The sequence below is a fragment of the Botryllus schlosseri genome, chromosome 1 (assembly GCF_051294905.1).
Source record: "Botryllus schlosseri isolate E-star chromosome 1, Bs_hap1, whole genome shotgun sequence".
NCBI classification, from domain to species: domain Eukaryota; kingdom Metazoa; phylum Chordata; class Ascidiacea; order Stolidobranchia; family Styelidae; genus Botryllus; species Botryllus schlosseri.
In genome coordinates, this window is record NC_137236.1 from 3,039,044 (window position 1) to 3,058,685 (window position 19,642).

The 19,642-nt window shown below is 39.0% G+C and overlaps 2 protein-coding genes and 1 long non-coding RNA gene across 7 annotated transcripts in view; all 3 read right to left on the reverse strand.

Moving 5' to 3' along the window:
* The window catches only part of LOC145439227 (uncharacterized), a 462,343-nt gene that overhangs the window by 147,963 nt on the left and 294,738 nt on the right, over positions 1 to 19,642 (reverse strand). For 2 of the 3 annotated variants that reach the window (XM_080316875.1, XM_080316760.1), the window contains exon 5: positions 17,081 to 17,174. In XM_080316875.1, the coding sequence (XP_080173001.1) occupies positions 17,081 to 17,174 (94 nt within the window). Of the gene's footprint in view, positions 1 to 17,080; positions 17,175 to 18,242; positions 18,927 to 19,642 lie in introns of those variants that run through there. The other variant, XM_080316827.1, reaches the window with a different exon arrangement.
* LOC145439899 (uncharacterized) lies at positions 27 to 1,524 on the reverse strand. Of its 3 annotated transcripts, none has more exons than XM_080317574.1 (4): positions 1,328 to 1,522; positions 1,101 to 1,163; positions 871 to 1,034; positions 27 to 699 (listed from the first exon to the last, which is right to left on the reverse strand). In XM_080317574.1, the coding sequence occupies exons 2-4, from the start codon at positions 1,101 to 1,103 to the stop codon at positions 282 to 284; spliced, it is 585 nt and encodes a 194-aa protein (XP_080173700.1). In that variant the 5' UTR covers positions 1,104 to 1,163; positions 1,328 to 1,522; the 3' UTR covers positions 27 to 281. The 3 variants fall into 3 exon arrangements, with proteins under 3 accessions (XP_080173700.1, XP_080173692.1, XP_080173708.1); XM_080317566.1 differs by having other exon boundaries at positions 1,101 to 1,220; XM_080317582.1 differs by having other exon boundaries at positions 27 to 1,034; positions 1,101 to 1,220; positions 1,328 to 1,524.
* On the reverse strand, positions 7,760 to 10,544 carry LOC145451836 (uncharacterized). The gene is made up of 2 exons (XR_013919087.1): positions 10,347 to 10,544; positions 7,760 to 8,356 (listed from the first exon to the last, which is right to left on the reverse strand). It is a non-coding gene; the product is annotated as an uncharacterized LOC145451836 (long non-coding RNA).

Genomic DNA, 19,642 nt, shown 5'->3' on the forward strand with positions numbered 1-19,642 from the left:
TACATCTGTGATTGCAGTAACATTGATGAAGGGACCTGAACGTATAGCTCAGTGCAATCAATAATGACTCTAGTTGATGGATAGAGCTCTTGGAAACTATGTGGCATAAGTTCATTAATGCGATCTCTTGTTGGCCAAATTGGCTGATTGCCTAACAAGTAATATAGAAAGTTGGCCCAAGTTACGATTTTTCTACTAACAGTAGACGTGTGGATGTTAAACCGCTGGGACAGGTCAAGTTCAAAAAGTCCAAGCCTTATCCGAACACAAAATAAAAATAGCTAATCTATCAACTGCAGCTTGCGCACGCCTGGTCTAGATTTGCCTACTCCAGAAGCATACACATATGTCATAGTGTCCGCTGTAGGTTTTACAAGCTCGAAAAATAGTGTAAAGTGCTCATATGTAGGGAAGCCTGTATAAAATTTGATCAAATGATTGTCTTTCGAGAAACGTTCCAAACTAAAACGACTAATTCTAAGACTAGTTTCGAGCTCTTGTATTTTTTCACTGGTTATAGTGGCTGCGTCTTTAAGATCACTAATCTCAGATTCCCTTTTCTCAACATCCCGCTGAGCAAGTTTAAGTTGCTGCAGTAAAGCAGTGTTCTCTTCCTTTACAGCCTCAAAATCTCTCTGCAGTTGAGACGACTGTTCTATCGCTGCATTAGACTGCCCTGTTCGTATCCCATTGGAAGAGCTGTAGACACGAAAAAAATCGGTCAATGTCACTAATAATGTTTAGAGCTGAATTCTAATCTAGCAATAGTATACTCTTTGACGTTTGAAGCTTCTACTTGCTTGAGATAATGCTAATATGTTAATTGTGCTTATTGCTCGCCTTGCTCACCTACAACCTAATTAGACCCACCTCGGCCTGCCTCTAACAATCTTTCTCCTCGGATTAACTGGGGTTGACCATTTGAAGATAGATGGAACAGATTGCCTTTTTAGCCAGCGTCGGCCAGCTCGATCAGGTGGTGCAAAATCTTCTTTAGAAAAATGGGCCGAGCAAACTCTGGTCCCATCTGTAATCTTAAAAATCGACGTTAAAAATAAACACTGTGAATAATAAAGGTAAACAATGTTATGTATATTTACCATAAAGTTTGCGCCAACATCTCGTCTTATTTTCCAAATCCACTTGGATCGAAGTTGCGGATCCTTTGAAAAACGATGAAACGTGTCGTGCACTGGTTCGTTTAGACTTGGTAGCAGGTTCTGGCCAAACAATATTTTCGATGTGATCAGCCACATTGTTTCAAGATTTTGGCATTAAGCAAATCATCAGATCCAGTAGAATATGTTTACGTAGTCACTATACTCACCAAGGCTAGTTCCAGCTGCTTCAGTCATTCTATCCAAAATCAGGCGTTACAGCAGCCAAATAGTATTCGTTAAGCTTGATAACACTCTTACGATACAATGTATACCAATTACTCTGCTTCATGTGCATGAATGTATGTAGGTACATATGAATGATGCAATCATAGTTATGTTCTGTAATACGACTACGTTACCGAGGGAGTTCCGATAGGGTTGGTGTTCATACCTTGCAAATGGGTAACAAATCTTGCAAATGGGTAACTATTTACCTTGCATATGGGTAACAAATCTTGCAAATGGGTAACGGTTTACCTTGCATATGGGAAACAATCTTGCAAATGGGCAAGGAATGATTTCACCTTGCAAATGACCAACAACGGTCGAAACACAAGGCATGGTGGGGTCATCCGCCCACCAGTGGAGCAAGACCCAGATGCCCCCCCCCCCCCCCACAAATTCGGCGAAAGCCAAATCCTAATTAAAAAATCCAGATGCTCATTCAAAACTGACGGCAATTGGTGCTACCATATGACCCCTCCCCACCACCACCAATTCGAATAGATCCAAATCCAGATTTCCATCAAATCCAAATCTGAAAATCCACATTTTTATCCAAAACTGACGTCAGATGTAGTTGGTGCTAGCATATATGCCCCCCACCAATTCAGCGAAATCCAACTCCAGATTCTCATCACGATTTACATTGAAATCCATCAGTTATGCAAAGGTAAGGACTTACCTTGTAATAGACGATAAATCCATCAGTTATGCAAAGGCAAGGACTTACCTTGCAAATGGGTAAGGATTTTCCTTGCAAATGGGAAACAAATCTTGCAAATAGGAAAGGCTTTACCTTGCAAATGGGATACAAATCTTGCAAATGGGTAACGATTTACCTTGCATATGGGAGACAAATCTTGCAAATGGGTAACGATTTACCTTGCATATGGGAAATAAATCTTGCAAATGGGTAACGATTTACCTTGCATATGGGAAACAAATCTTGCAAATGGGTAACGATTTACCTTGCATATAGGAAACAAATCTTGCAGGGTAAAGCCTTTCCCATTTGCAAGATTTGTTTCCCATTTGCAAGGTAAAGCCTTTCCCATTTGCAAGATTTGTTTCCCATATGCAAGGTAAATCGTTACCCATTTGCAAGATTTGTTTCCTATATGCAAGGTAAATCGTTACCCATTTGCAAGATTTGTTTCCCATATGCAAGGTAAATCGTTACCCATTTGCAAGATTTATTTCCCATATGCAAGGTAAATCGTTACCCATTTGCAAGATTTGTCTCCCATATGCAAGGTAAATCGTTACCCATTTGCAAGATTTGTATCCCATTTGCAAGGTAAAGCCTTTCCTATTTGCAAGATTTGTTTCCCATTTGCAAGGTAAATCCTTTCCTATTTGCAAGATTTCTTTCCCATTTGCAAGGTAAATCGTTACCCATTTGCAAGATTTCTTTTCCATTTACAAGGTAAATTCTTTCCTATTCGCAAGATTCTTGCCCATATGCAAGGGCACACCTTGTCCATTTGCAAGGTAAATCGTTGGATTTCTGATGGATTTCAAGGTAAATCGTGATGAGAATCTGGAGTTGGATTTCGCTGAATTGGTGGGGGGCATATGCTAGCACCAACTACATCTGTCGCTTCGACATCTTCCTGTCTTTTCATTGTATCGCATTTTTTGTGGTGTATTGAACTGATAAAATTGCTAATAAACCAGTGATGATGATGATAATGATGTGGATTTTCGGATTTGGATTTGATCGAAATCTGTATTTGGATCAATCCGAATTGGTGGTGGGGAGGGGTCATATGGCTGCACCAATTAACGTCCGTCTGTTTTCGATGAACATCTGGATTTTCGAATTTGGATTTGGATTTCGCTGAATTTGTGGGGGGTGAACCCATCTGGGTCTTGCTGCAGTGTTGGGCGGATCACCCCACCATGTCGTGTGTTTCGACCGTGTTGTTGGTCATTTGCAAGGTGAAATCATTCCTTGCCCATTTGCAAGATTGTTTCCCATATGCAAGGTAAACCATTACCCATTTGCAAGATTTGTTACCCATATGCAAGGTAAATCGTTACCCATTTGCAAGATTTGTTACCCATTTGCAAGGTGCGAGCACCAACCCTACTCGGGAGTTCTGCGGTGTTTTGGCGGAATCACTCTAAATCCTTTGTTGATTATTGACATCTAACACATCTAAACCCCTGCGCACTTACACGACTAATTTCTGAAACGATTACAACTAGAAATCAACAATATACTACACGATATTTAGCATTGAGTCAGGTGCACGAAAAAGTAGCTTGCTACCCAATTTGTTGTTGCTATGCGTATCTAGTCACGTGATCGAAGTCCTGCAAAAGGCCTATTGCAAACGCTACCATGCAGTGGAACATTCACTATTTCGCTAATTTCCAATTCATGATGACAAAACCGGACCCTTGGACGATTCTAGACTGAAATTTGTGAGTTGGACTTGGGCGCGACCTTTCTTAGAATTACTCAGACTCGGGCTAGCTAGGTGGCAAAATGAAAATGACTCGAATGGACTTGAAGTGACTCGGAATGCCGTAAATTTGTTAGAACCATGGACGCAACAAACTAATCGCGTATCAGGGGAATAGTAATAGATCAGATGGTCTCAGCTTGGTATTTCGCTAGCTATAAGCATAAGTATAGTTATCGCAACCATATTCGCAATCTGTTAGTTACATCCTTGGTCGCTAAACCATGTTATTAAGGCCACTTGAAGGTACCGAGTACCGTAGTGGTACGCTCCAACTATAGTGTCCTAAATGGTGTCGACGGCACAAGCAAATCTAACGGCTCAGTGAAATTGTATCACGTCACAATTTCCATTTGGCTACAGGCAATTTGACGGTCATTTATGACCGGTTTGCCGAGCATTAATTTGGTAAAACGGGTACCAATCGAAAGCTGACTCTGCACTGATTACGAAAATATAGATTTTATTCCGCTCGCGGCCCCGGAACCCCCGCAATCAGCCTCGAATTTTTCATTGTTATGGAGATTGGCATTGGGACGTCCCAATGCTGTCTGGGTCTTTTTTTCTTCAGCTACTCTCTCGTTTTGCCAGACAGCATTGTTGCGTCACGAGCTACTCTCTCGTTTCGCCAGACAGCATTGTTGCGTCCCAATGCCAATCTCCATAACAATGAAAAATTCGAGGCTGATTGTGGGAGTTCCAGGGCCACGAGCGGAATAAAATTTATATTTTCGTAATCAGTGCAGAGTCAGCTTTCGATTGATACCCGTTTTAACAAATTTAATGCTCGGCAAGCCGGTCCTAAATGACCGTCAAATTACCTGTAGCCAAATGGAAATTGTGACGTGAATCAATTTCACTGAGCCGTGAGATTTGTCTGTGTCGACACAATATAGGACACTATGCTCCAACGATTAAAACAGCAGTGGGCCGTTCGGCGTTCCGACATTTCCATCACTTGGACACATTCATTAATACATTTATTTTATATTTATATATTTTCTTCTCATATATTTGATGATATTTGGCCTTGAGATTAATAGCCTACTTATCAGAAGTATACGCGAATCCGGGATTGGAATTACAATTCTCAACTTAAAAATGTTTTGATATCAGATCAGTCTCTATTATCAGTCTGTTTGATTCAAAATATTCATAGTAGCTTTTATGATGGCATCATGCATTTGTCCGCCCATATGGTGTCTATATCTTATAGTTAAAATATATCAAGTACAACAACAAATCTATTCAAATAGGTATACAATTAAATAGTATATTCATATTGAAATGAACCCGAATATTTTCGGCTGACACTCGTCAGGGGTAATCGTCAGCAACTAGTAGAGAATTGGAAAGAACATTGTATATCAACAATCGTATCACAAAATATGACGTCACCAGCATGAAATTTCGAATGAGAGAGCGTTCAATGTACTATTTTTAGGTGATACACGAACTCCTTTTGTTGACAGAGTTTTGGTTGGTGTATTTTGATAAAAGTTGATTCCAAGGCACACAAATGGAATTGTGAACGGCCTCGACCTACGATTCGAAATCGGTCGTCTCGATAATTATTCGCACAAATCGGATTATCCAACAGATGTTTGCCGATGGCAGAATTAATGGCCTTTGATCGATCAGCATCAATCTTAAGTGGATGAGTTAAGGGTGAGCTTTTCACATCGCGTGACGCACGTGTCCTGATAAATCTGGGGACATGTTGGTTTATGCGGTCCTGCAGACGTCTTGACGTTCTTCCCACGTAGCCACAATCACAGTGGCACCTATATTCGTACACTACATTACTTTGTTGAATTGCAGGAAGCACGTCTTTGCGTGTTGAAGGGAGCAGTTGTGTTGTTGTAAAAATCACATTGGTTTTGACTGTATCGTAACATTTACCGACAGCAGAAATCAATTGTTTTTCAAAGCGGGTGGAAATGGGGCCAATCCACGGTAGATGGATATAAACATCTTTTATTGTTCGTGCGTTGGGCTCTGTTCGTTTTTCTGCGTTGAATTGCGTTAATTTCCTCTCCATGCCGCGGCTTTCCTTATATATGTGATTATTCTTCTCGTGCCAGGCCTAAATTGATACAAACGTAAATCACATTTTGACGATGTGTGTTTACTGTCAGTCTGCTGGATCGGCTCATTTTCAATAGGAAAATTCATCCCTGCCAAAGACATAGAATACCCCTATAAATGCTGCGGCCCGCGGCGTTGTCAAAACTGGAAAAATGGCCCGCAAGCACGTTTGAGTTTGAGACCTCTGGTCTAGGCCAAGGTGGGTGTCAGATTCCATAGACAACCTAGTCGCTTCGACATCTTCCTTTCTTTCATTGTATCGCCTTTTTGTGGTGTATTGAACTGATAAAATTGCTAATAAACCAATGATGATGATGATGAAACTGTATTAACCAGTGTACATTCTGATTCATTAAGTTTTTGATCGCCGACCCCTTCAACTTTGCATGCGCGTAATCGTAAAATCGCTCGGCCTCAGGACCCTTTTAGATTTGTGTAGAGCCCCTCGAGGGACGTATTTTCGTCAGTTTGTTTTAGTGATAGCAATAGAGCATTCATCTTCAATTTCTCGATCAGCTGATCTCACTGCATGTTTGACACGGGGCAAGACAATCGATATACGTGACGCATTAGCGCCATCACACAGGAGTAAGACCGGCGATAAATTGACAGCAGTCATCCAGATCGATATTATATTTACTTTGTAACCAATTTAGTTATTTTCCAGTGCATAATGTTATTATTGCAAAAGATGCGATGCGAATCATCGACATTTAAAAGAACTATACGGGGTATTCCCTAAATCGAGTCATGTTTGTTTCTGGAGCCCTAAAAATAGAATCGCGGCAGATATGGATGGGGTGGAGTGCAAATAACTTATTTTTTAGATCGAAAAAAGGGGGTTCTCGAATGCCGACAAATGACCTGAAATTTCAATAAAATTTGACTTCAGATGATTGCCCCCACCGTGTAAAAAGGGAAAGACGAATTTGCTTAGCAATCTTCTCGGTTAGCGTGAAGTGCAGCATCGAGCGCATTTATAATAAGAATCTGTCCTGAGTTGTGAAGTAAGCTATATTAGGATTACATTTGTAAATTTCGATACCTTTCGGTGATAACACTGGCTTACTGGCAGACTCCTGATAACCCACCTTTTAAATCACAACAATGTAATCACATGTTTGTGCAATGCAGAGTCACGTTGAAACTATCAACTCTATCTTGGCTCTTGTGTCTATTGTGAAAGAAATACGACTTCACCGTTTTCTATATTCCATTGTACTGTCAAATTTCGTCAAACTTTATTCGAAAAGTCTATAATAGCTTTCACATATTACTGGTCTTCCAGGATGTCTTAGCAAATCATTAACAGTTATGTGCAAATCTTGCAGCAATATTAGGCCTACGTAAGATAAGTCACAGTAGATGAACTGCCTATATAACCACATATGATCAACTGCAACTACTATATGACCAGGACGGAATACAAGAAAACGCATTGCTCTATCAAGTATGCTTGAACCCAATTGTGGAACATCTCGCCGGCTATCCGACAGTCGTTGAGCATGTCCGTAATAAAGTCGAAATACAAGCAATTTCATCTGAAGGAAAACTAGCCAGCCTCCAGGATCACCAGACCACGACCTAACATATTGATCTTGCCTTCCGCCACTAGCCAACACATTTTGTTGCTTTCTATTTATATTCTCAGCTTTACTTTTCATTTGGTGTGCATGTCTCTTCTCTACTTCACCTAGGCCAAGGTGGGGGTCTGATTTCAAAACTATTCCAAGTCGTTAAGGCACCTTTCCATATTTTCGTTGTATCGCAGTTTTGTGGTGTTTTGAAATGATGAACATAATAAAACTTATACTCACATTGATATCACTTCCGTTATATATTCAAAATGCAACATGATTGCAAGGCAATGAAAGGGTACATCACCTGAGGAATTGATGTCAGTAAGACAAAGCTGCTTGACAACTGCAAATAATTAGAAGTAGCCTACTTCATTACTGAATATATTACCATAACAAAAATTGTTTAATACATTTTCAGTTATTGTCATACATACACTGATAAAAGTGCTTCGAATACATCCTCGACCCACTTCCTATTGAATAGGCATAGACAGTTGTTCTTTTCATGTTTTTTCACGAGATATGCATCAACTCAAGTAAGCTAGCAATTGCATGATACAGTTTCGCACGTTCTGTGCATGTGCAATTTTAACTAATTCATATCGCTGAAATTGATGAGAATTTGAGTAGGGCTGCACCATTCTGGCGTTTTCCAGTTCTCTTGCCAGACAGTTCTAGCAGGCCGGTCAATATCATTTCCGAGCAGAACAGTGAAATTCCACGATTCTTCAAGGGCTATCTGGACCATCTTGGCCTTTTTGGATGTCGTCTCGGCATTGTCTTATTCTCTTTGGAACATTGCATCACATTGCATTGCATCCACATCGTTTTCGGTCTGCAATTAAACAAGGGGTCAACACTGTATCGGGTCTATCACAGTTTGAAAGAAGTATCCGTATTTGCCATTGGAGGTGAAAAATATCGCGAATTTACATGGCATCGCAACACAGTAGTAGGATTCAGAGAATTCTTATTTACAAAAGCTATACTGAGAATATCGATATATTTCTTATAGCTCACAAAGTGATCACGTGGTCATTGTTGGTGCTCAAGTAGAAGTAACGTCATACAATCTCAAGTACAAGCATACCGTAATTTTACAGGTATGATACGCCTTAATTCTGGGAAAGAGCCTGCGCCAAGTTTAACGAAGTACTCCTCATAGAGTAATTTCCAAAAATCAAGGTCATCACAGAATGTGATGACGACAATTTGAAACCAAGTATCCGAACATTAATTAAATGAGAAATTTCCTACTGCCCCTTTGTTATCACTCCAAAACTAACAAGTTTGAGTTGGATACATTGTGATACGCAGATAAACAGTGACCTTGGATATATAAAAACCATCCTCAATAAATACCACAAATTTTACATGCCAATTATTCGATCGCTTCGGTGACGTGTATACCCAAAATTATATCCTTTGCGACCCGTACTTTGAGGATCCTTGCTCTGGAAAGAACTTGCGTTACATATGGTTACCACACGTCCTTTAAGAAGGGTTTGTCCTCCTTTTTCAGGTTTTTGTAAATGTCCTTCTTTTTTGAGATTTTGTCTTAAGACACAGTAAATCAGCACTGAAATAACGCTCTGCTGGCTAATGGCTATTTCAGAGCTGAGCCAAAATGTTGACCTTTTTGTTGTCAGCCATACGGGAAAAATTCCAAGTTTGAAAATTTTGAAAAGTGTCCTCACTCGATTCCAAAATATGGTAGCCCTAGCGTAACAGAAACTTGCAAATGGAGTCTGTGATGATGGTATGCATTACTATCTTTGTGCCTCGTGCTAATCGAACCGTTATTACGAAAGTATAATTATTTCTCAAAGAAATAAAGCAGCCAGTCATTTTTACGTCATTTCTTCCGTATGTCGTAAGCTTAGACGAGTTGATGTGCTGTAGCCTATACACCCACTTTTGTACCACACTTTTGAGTAGGTAATAAATACAGCACGCAAACAATAATTTACTACGTCTTGTGTGAGACAAAAGTATTGTAAAAGATACGATTAGTGGTGCGGCATAGGTCAAACACGTTTTTGTGTTGCAACAACAAAGGTTATGGAGCCACTGCACTCGAATTTCCTCGAATAAGGTTCATTTGAATTATTTAACGCCAGAAAAAGTAACAATTAGTCACTATTCTCATGCGCACCACGGCTCTCATCCGCACAGTAAATTTTTTCATCCGCACAAATACGTACCATCCCACAGGTTGAAAGGCACTACACAAGTTCATTGAATAGAGAAATACATAAAATTATGAATCGATTTATGAATTCGGAATGTATTTATCTGCTTCATGTCATGAAAGAGTTGATGACCGACCTACTTTGATATTGGCAAATATCACAGTTCACAGTAATGCAATTAATTGGTTTGGTGGACAAAATTATTTAAAAATCGCCTACCCTTCAACTACTTAAAAAAAAATATATATATATGTGATTGTGTAACAGACGAAGACTTGCAAACAAAATTCGTTACATATTGACTGTCCCTTTCGGAGACATCTGAGAGTATAACAGAGTCTAGCCCACACCAAAATTGTAGCATTTTGAAAAGAAATCCAAGAATCGGAATCATATTAGTGCTGTTAGGGGGACTTCGGCTCGCGTAAACTTCAATAGAACCGCATACAACGACCATAATATCAAAAAGGCACTAGCAACCGTCTAATTAGAATGAACCTCTGATATTAGCTTTAAATACATTTAAGGTTAATTTTGATTTTTGATGACTGGTCCAGAGTAGGTCAGAACCACGACACTGCAAAGCTTGTGCTTGATATTGACCCTCATGTACCAGGTCGAACGAGACCTAACCTGCCCCGATACGAATTCCTCTTGTCCTACTTTTCATTATTTTCCTTCTTCTGTTGATTGAGAATCTTGTTCATATCAGTACTGCTTGTCGTACTCGAATCTCATTCCCGTTCAGGATCTTGCCTGAAATGGCAGCCACACATATGTTTACAGACAGTCTTGTACAAACCACCAATCTAGTTAGTTGGCGATCAACCAAAGACTTGTTATTTAGTAGTAGCGGATTTTTAAAAGCGAGTAGTTCTAATCCTAGCTCATATTGCAGATTTCATAAAGTTAGTAGTGCTGGCAGGGTTCTAATGACTCGAGTCACGATTTTTGATGACTCGCCTTGACTTAAGTCATTTCTACAAATACGCAAATTGACTCAAATTGACTCGAGTTATTTTGCGTATTGACTCGACCTGTACTTTAGTCATTATGTATGACTCGAACCAAATCATATGACTTGAGACTAGGACGGCCGGGACCGAGATTTCATTGTAACTTCGAAAAATAGTTAAGTAATCATGTTATTGGTATTTTGTCTATCAGTCGTTCAATCCTGATACTTGGGAAATAGGGTCAGGAACTGTTAGATCTGTGGAGAATCATGGTATTACGAATGCGGGTAATTCTATATCACTAGAACACAGTTGAAAAAGTGGGTTGAATTGGATTGAACTCAAAACTTAACAGTGAACACAGTGACTTGGACTCGGACTTGACTCGATGTTGAATTGAAAATGCCTCAACTTGACTCGAGTCAAAACTATACAAGTGAGATTGACTGACTCGGATCCTTGTGACTTGGTCACAACCCCGAGTTCTAGTTGCACACCTATAAAATAAACAACTAGAAAACACGTGTCTTCTTATGAAGTAAATCATGATACCGGAGTTCTGTTGTGTGATGTTCTTGCGGTCATCACTACTGACAGGGGCATAGTCTGGGATTGAGGATTGAAACCCCTGTCATTTGACACTTGAAACCAGTCCTATTAAAATGCAGTTTCTATCTCATTTGCAATGCAAAGTTTATATTATGATCAGATTTAGATGCGTTTTATTCAGTTAGTATGAGATTTCCAAACGCCGTTAGTTTTAGATGTACTTGTAGTTACGAGTTTTGCAATAGTCGCAATAGGACACATCTACTCACATTTTCGTCTCAATTCAGCTCGTCGACACAGTTTGTCATTTCTTCCGAGGCCTTGAATTGAACGCGAGCACATCCCTTGGTCATTTTTCCAATTTAATCTGGCAATGCCCATCTCTTGTCGATTCGGCCCACATTTCACGAAATTTGTAGCCTTTTGGGGTATTTCAGACTAAAAAGAAGTTTTCCAGTTGTATCTTCTAACTTGCAAACCCTTATTTTTCGCATCAAGTTCAAGGACTGCGTCACGAACATTGCTCACCATGTTATTGATAAGAATAGGCCTCAGTCTACACCACACAAGAACATCGTACAATAGATTTATACTGACAATCTAGATTGTTGACGGTATCCTAACTACAGGCTTTTTTTTTATAGTAGGCCTAGTTTTAGTTCTAGTTGCAGGGTTTGATATGTGAGCAGTTCTAGTTCTAGTCACAAGTTTTGAAAAGTGAGTAGTACTGATTCTAGTTTTGTGATTTAAAAATCCAGTAGTTTGCAGAAGTCTGATGGACTGCCGACCAGTGATGGAATGAGACGCATGTTACAAAATAAGCTCTACCGTGACATTGTAAATCTGGCCATACGCCAAGAAAGCCTTGGCCAAAACGTCTTCCAAAAATTGACAGATTTCGAACCCAACACCAGCCGTCCTTTGTGAACATCGTTAGACGTCGTGAGATCATGTTTCTTCTTGGACCTAATGACTAAAAGAACACAAGAACTAAGACCAAGCACACGCAGCATGCGCTCGAAATGCCGTTTTGCTGATCTCTTAAGGCTGTAGCTATTTTGCTAATGTCGCCAATTACAGTATGCTGCCTGAGTAGCAATAATTCGGAAACTATGATGAAGTGAGAGACAAGGCGCTAATTTCCGTTTGTGTATTACTATAACGTTAAATTGCATATAATCTCGGAGCAGTTTCATGCTATCTGGAACAATGAGTAGGACTGGGCAAAATCGAGTACCTGAGCAATTCGATTATGAATCGCGTATTACGCAATAAATATACGACATAACTTCTAATTGTTTATCTAAGGGCAATGGCCTGCCGCTATCACAATACTATGTCCAAGTGAAGCACTTCGTCTACGAGAGAAGTCAAAGAAATAATAATTTATTCAACCATTCTCTGAGTCAAACAATATCTCACTAGAATGTTGTTCAAGGATATTGTTTTAAGAATGGTGTCTATTCGTGTTGCCATCGTTCATTATCAGTTAATCGAGCAGATGATTTTGAAAATAAAATAAAAATATTAATGGCAAAGTAATACCAAAAATCCTGTCGCATTCTATGAATGTTAGCATGTTGACGAATATGTTGAGTATTGACAGGAGATTGCGAGCTGCACAGTCGGACTCTCTATTAATCTTATGGTGGCGCAAGGCGGAGTTTTATTCAAGTAACAAGGCTTCAAGTCACAAGTCAATCTCCCTTTTATAGTTTTGACTTGAGTTAAGTCGATTTATTTTCAATTAACCACCGAATCAATTCTGAGTCAAAGTAGAGGATCGAGTCTGAGTCAAAGTCATTGTGTTGACTAGACAGTTTCCAGTAAAAGTCTTGTTAAACCCACTTTTTATTACTGTTTGGTGATATCGATTACTATCGAATGGCTTGCATTTTCAATGTGCTAATTCTCCACGCTTTTAGCAGTTTTAGGTCGAATTTTCAAGTACCAGTACCGATAGAAGAAATTACAATAGTGTGGTCACTTTGCTATTCTTTGAAATTACAATGAAATGTCGGTCTTGGGTGTCTGAGTCACATGTCATATGACGTGTTGATCTGATTGATGCATTATTGGCATTGCTAAATGTACTTCACCCTAATACATTGGTGCTACTTTGTTCAATTTAAACCGGTTCATTTGTCAATCCTGACATATTATGATGTCAGTTCTTTGTGACGTCACCAATACCGCATACCCACGGGAAATTAGAGTTCAGCGCCTAGGGAGCATTTTACGAGTGACAAACATGGGTATATTATGGTTGTTACTGTTAGAGGAGAGAAAATACCAAATATTCAGATCTGGAATCATATATTAAAAAAAAAACTGAAATTCATACTTAACTCACTTTTAACCTACCCAGTATATCTCTCAGACATTGATGATGTTAGTGAGATCGCAACTGATCGGTTGACATTGAAACATAATTGGCTTTTATGACGAGCTTATGATGTATCGGAGGAGCAGGCCTTTACATGATATGTTGTATGCGATCATCTTCTGCTTGCAATCAACTGTACCAAAATCAAGAGTGGCGGCGTGAGGTAGAATCAATGAACGTATCAATCTAGAACAGGTTCTTCGGCCCAGGTATTACTATCATTAGAACTGGTATATAGAGAGTTAGTCAGATCAGAGTACTCGAATGTGAGTCAAGTATTAATTCTGATGAGAGTCGACTAGTAAAATTATGCACGGTAGTCGTTTAATCAATAGAGCTTCAAGGCTGCCGTAGTGTAAACAAATATTATTAAAACCATAATTTTTGATGATAAATTAACTCCTACTGGTAATTAGTCCAGGACTAGTACGAGTTGACTTATCCAAAAAACATTATGGTTTTAATAATATTGTACCAGGGTTGTAATGACTCGAGTCACGATTTTCTGATGACTCGACTTCACTCGAGTCCTTTTATCAAATTATGGAAATGACTCGACTTGAGTCAATCTGTGTATTGACTCAGCTCGGACTCGAGTCATTGCTCATGACGTGAGACTTGGACGGTCAAGACCGACATTTCATTGTAATTTCGAAGAATAGTAAAGTATCCACACTATTGGGATTTCGTCTATTGGTACTGGCACTTGAAAATGCGACTAGAAACTGCTAAAAGTGAGTAAAATGAGTATATCATAAATGCGAACCATTCGTTATTACCAAACAGAGTTATAAAAAGTTGATTTAATCTGACTTCAACTGGAAACTGAGCAGTCAACAACAGTGACTTGGATTCAAGTCATAATACCATGACCCGGACTCGACCTTCTGCTCGCTGACTTGGACTCGGACTTGACTCAGTGGCGAATTGAAAATGACTCGACTCGATACCAAATCAAAACTATCAAAGTAAGATTGACTTGTGACTCAGAGCCTTATGACTCGGTTACAACTATTCCTCGCAAGGTATTTTGTTATTGAATAGTAAACAGAATTGTACAAGCTTAGGCTATAATTTAGGTAGTTGCCGAAAACTAACAACCAGTTTTTGAGTAGTTTCAACTTCCAGTCGCGTATTTTAAAAAGTGAGTCGTTTTAGTTCGAATAGCGCATTTAAAATGAAATTAAAAATAAAATAGGGAAAATACGTGTCATCGTTTGGTCCAAATCAATCTTTTACATTTCCGTTCTTTTCCAATTTCTTCCATTCTATTGTGCCGAGACATTTAGCGGCTTGCGTTCCTACACAGAAAACGACATATGGTCAATTACGTCAGCATTGTAATTTTGTAGAACTTTTGATAGGTCAATCGAAGGTGGGTTGGCTACTTACTAGGTTGCGTCTTGACTTGGACAAAAAGAAAATTTTGAGCCTTTCTGAATTAGATTAGAATTAGAGCTACACAAGTTTCTCCAAATTAGATTAGAATTACAATTACTGATTTTGCAAAAATTGTCTATGGGCCTACACCAAGCCTGGCTCGTTTTTTTACTGTGCCAGGGGTCACCGCAAATGCCGTCGATCTGATTTGAGATTTTTAAAGTACGTGAAATAAAGCATTTTGAAATGCTAAAATTGATTTCGGTTTTCAAATTATCATTGTTGTTGTTTCAAAATAAGCTATTCGCATGCGCCCAACAACACTATTGCACACTAACTGAAACAGCTTCTGCGATGGCAAGACCATTCCATAGAGGGAGAGTCTGCTTATATCAATAAGCATATTGTCTTGACATGCAATGACCCAGACACTGCCAAGACAAAGCGGCCCAGGACATCCCAACAAGATCAATCGTTAGGATGAGATAGTCAATCAGATTAGATTAAAATTAGATTACCGGCATTTCGCTCACTTTTGCCTAGAAGTGACATAATGAAAGGTGTTGATAGAGAAAACACACTTCAAGTGTTTGGAAAGCAAAGTCTCTCTTTAAAAACCGGTGATCAACTCTTTTTATGTTTTTTTGGATAGGCTTCTCTCATGCCACTTTGCTAACACACAATCAAAATGACAAATCCTGTTACGAGTGCTTCATTTTATATGGCACACCACATTGCAGGATGTTGTGAAAGTAAGATATTTTTGAATCAGGGTAAAGTTTAGAGTATGCTTAACGTAAAATTTCCCTCTAAACTGCATGACACATATCTTAATACCTTGTAAGGTCTTCTGAGATAACTGAACTCCAACAAACCTGTCAGGTATCGTTCTGGTGGCCTGAATTTGGGCACACTAGGCAGTATTCCCTTTTCCGTCTTTCTTCTTTAGTGACCGAATCTTCTGACGAATATTATCTTGAAACCATGTTCGTTGGGATTTTCTTGAGTATAGGAATCATTTGAGAAGTAATTTCGTTTTTTAGCTTCCGTTTTGTGAGAAATTTCGCTGTACGCTTTTCTTTGATTTCAGGAGCTATCCTAGAATGTAGGAATAGGTTCATATGGCCGAGTAATACAGCCCTCGTATCTGATATCTTAATATATTTTCAGAAATAGCACCAAGGCTATTAGAGATGTCAATAGTTTGGCGCAGTGGTTCTCGCAGTTTTTGGAGCGCGACCAAATTTTGTGTTACCGTACTTTACATTTCGCAACCCAAGATTCGCACACAGTAAAAATGCATTTCTGACACAAGTAAGCCCATGCAACTAATTTACGAGCATGTATGAATCTGACAAGGTGCAGACAAAAGGACGGTCGACATCAAAGTAGGCTACCTATACTTTTCCGGAGTACTCAAGTAGATTTCATTAGATCTGCTAACCATATTTAGGCAGACCCACTTACTTTTTCGACTTTGGATTTTGCAAACTAGAAGATGGTTTTGGGATAGGTTCCGAGCACTTTTACGTATAAATTTCCATAACGGTGAAATGGCGTCTGTATCACGGTCATTCAATTTATTTTCAAAAATGACACCAATTATTGAAAACATTTCTTGGCTCATTTTCAATTCAGTATTTTGCATTATCAATCAGTGCTGCTAATTAGCCACAATCGACAAGACACGGCATGCGATTTAATTAGTTAGTTGCATATCTTCAAATGTTGTGGTTCAAGTTCTAGTTGCTCCTCTCAAAAATCCAGTGGTTTGAACAAGTTTGTTGATTTAAATTATTTTAAGAAGTGTGTAGGCCTATACCAGTGATTCTCATTGGCTGAAAGATGATCAAGTATTGTCAAGCAGGAATGACATCAGAAAATAAAGCAGATAGCGATCAAATATAATGTCGGATATAATATCTCAAATATCAGCATCATTAGGAATTTTACCTGTTTTCAAAGGAAATTCAACACTTGGCCTGTGACTGGTCCGAAAATGTCGGGATTAATATTGAAACTTCTCACAGCTTTCAAAGCGTTTTCGATTGTTTCTGTATGATGTTGGTGAATGCGAATCAGAGCTATCTTCTAACTTCCAACATGTACGTTGGAATTCTTCAGATCTCGTATCGCTCGAGATTCCGTGATAACTACACCGCGCCGATCTTTGCATTGGAACAGAAGTCCCTGAAAACGTGATTGCATCAGTTTATCAAAGCACTAAAAAGGTAAACATGTTAGTCAATAGCAAGGAAAAGCTATACAGTCGAGTATGCTATTTCGGACAGTTTTGTTTTGCTTCCTTTCGGCAAAAATAAGCGGAGACACTGCTTTGTCCAAATCAACCGGAAAATTAATTGCCCTCTTATGGCAACCCGGCGAACCCTTACACTAATCTGAAAGCCTTTCGTGAACCCCATATTTTTTCGAGTCACAAAAAAACCTATCACAATGCACATATACTACATTACTATAGAACTCTAGTGCGCGGAATGACTTATGCAACAACATCAGTGTTGAGAAAAACAAAACTGTTAAAACATGATCATCACACAAAATACAAGAATGTAAATCAGTGTGACTTCTGTTGTATGAGTCGGATATGTGTTGACTTCCTGTGAAACTCGAGACTGACTCAGAGCAAACTTTGACAACTAGATAATTGTAGGTATCCAATTATACTAATTAGAGGAAATTACGGTAATCTAATTATAATAAACTTTGTGAAGTGTTCCTTTGCTCTAATTTTAATTCTAATCTGACTCCTGGAATGTTTCTAACCTCTAGTTTAAATTCTGATCCAATTTCTGGTTTTCCCAAAAATGCTACAGGGGAACTGTATCGTGCAAATCGAGTCAAGCTTGCTCTACCGACCGTTGTCGTTCTCATGCTTATGAGACGGAGGTCTGATTTGATATGAGCTCAACTTCATTCTATGCCCAAGTTTTTGTGAATAAAGTGATTCTAATTCCAATCTAACTTTGAAAAATTGTGTAGATTTACCTCTGATTCTAATCTTAATTTGAAAAAAGTCTAGTGATAATTATAATTCTAAATCTAGTAGAGTTTGTAAAAAAACTGTGCCTTTTAGCCATCATTCTATTTCCAATCTGATTTTGAAAAGTTGAAAATGATCTAGTTGTTCAAATCTGGATCATACAACCCCTGGAGTTATCGTAGGAACACCCTGTTAGGAATCATTCCTTCAAGATAGCCTAATTGGAAAGTACGTTAATAGTTGTGATTATGACATACCTACAAGTTTTTGACACATCTAGGAAGATTGTGAGCACAAAGTCGAATTGTGCGTTGCATTTTTCAGTTTGACCCGCTTTGCATTTTCAATCTTTGCAACATTCTTCCATTCTATTGCGTTGAGACCGTCAGCGGCTTGGTTCCTACACAAAAAATCACCGGTGGTCATGTAGTCAGCATCACACTTTTCTACTAGTGGTAACCATAGATGGTTATACTTTTCAAGTAGCTTCACGCATTGTTGTTGACTCGAGTTGAGTATTTTTTTGAAATTATTGACTCGAGTCAATTTTTGTATTGACACGGCTTAAACTCGAGTCATTGCGTATGACTCTAACCAAGACACATGACTCAAGTCTGGGACGGTCAAGACAGACATTTCATTGTGACTTCGAAATATAGTGAAGCCACCGCATCATTGGTATGTCGTCTATTAGTCCTGATACTTGGAAAATACGGCCAGGAGCTGTTAGGACTGAGGAAAAGTACGACATTCTATAACACTCGAGTAGAAGTGAAAAAAGTTGGTTGAATCGGATTGAACCCAAAACTGAACAGTGAATACAATTACTGTGTTTCCATGCAGAGCCGACGGACGACCAAAAGGCCATGACACTTGCATTGTACATGTCGACCGTGTTTCCATGACCAGGTCTAATCCAACCCTGTCTTGGCCGAACAAGACTGACATGTACGTTTTATCTCACTATGAATTTTCACCACATCACAAGATTGCGATGAAAGGAGTCGATAGGAAGGAGCCGATACCAATAGAATCGAATATTCAATCAAACTACCCACTTCGACCTGGAACATGCAGGTAGGCTGGATTTAAACATATAAAAATGGTCCCGAGAATGAATTTTTGGGGTTGCAACGGCCTTGCATTTCAAGCTCAAAGGCCTGTCTTTTTGAAATGCCGATTCTATCTCCAATATTACTTAGCTCATTTGCAATTCAGTAGTTTGTATTACAGTATTATCAGTTGTTAGTTCGTTGTGTTTGAGTTAATACGGCATCAGATTTTCGAAGGTCGTTAGTTTTAGATCAGAGGTTCTAAAACTGGGGGCGTGAAACCATCTGAAGGGAGGCGCGAAGCTGTGATCAAATAAATAAATAAATTCCTGCTTTGCGCAGTTTACCTCCAATTCCATTTTAGAGGATTCTCACATCAACAGTCATAACTCGGGCGATTTTTGTTACATGTCAAAAAATGTAAAAATTGTTTACAAAGTTATATACAACTTCTTTGCAATCTGCATTTCGTTCATTTTGCAGTGTCAGTGCATTTATCGTCTGACATTTACCGCTTGCAGCCTACTTTGTAGGCCTACTGTTGAAGACGGCCCATTGTCTGCTCATTGTGAATCATAAACATTCAAATGAAACAAATAGGTTGG

Bases quoted from the DNA above. Each gene is read 5' to 3' on its own strand.
- LOC145439899 (XM_080317574.1), bottom strand. The intron at 700-870 runs GTGGGTCTAATT...TCGTGTCTACAG, and splicing joins ATTGTTAGAGGCAGGCCGAG to CTCTTCCAATGGGATACGAA.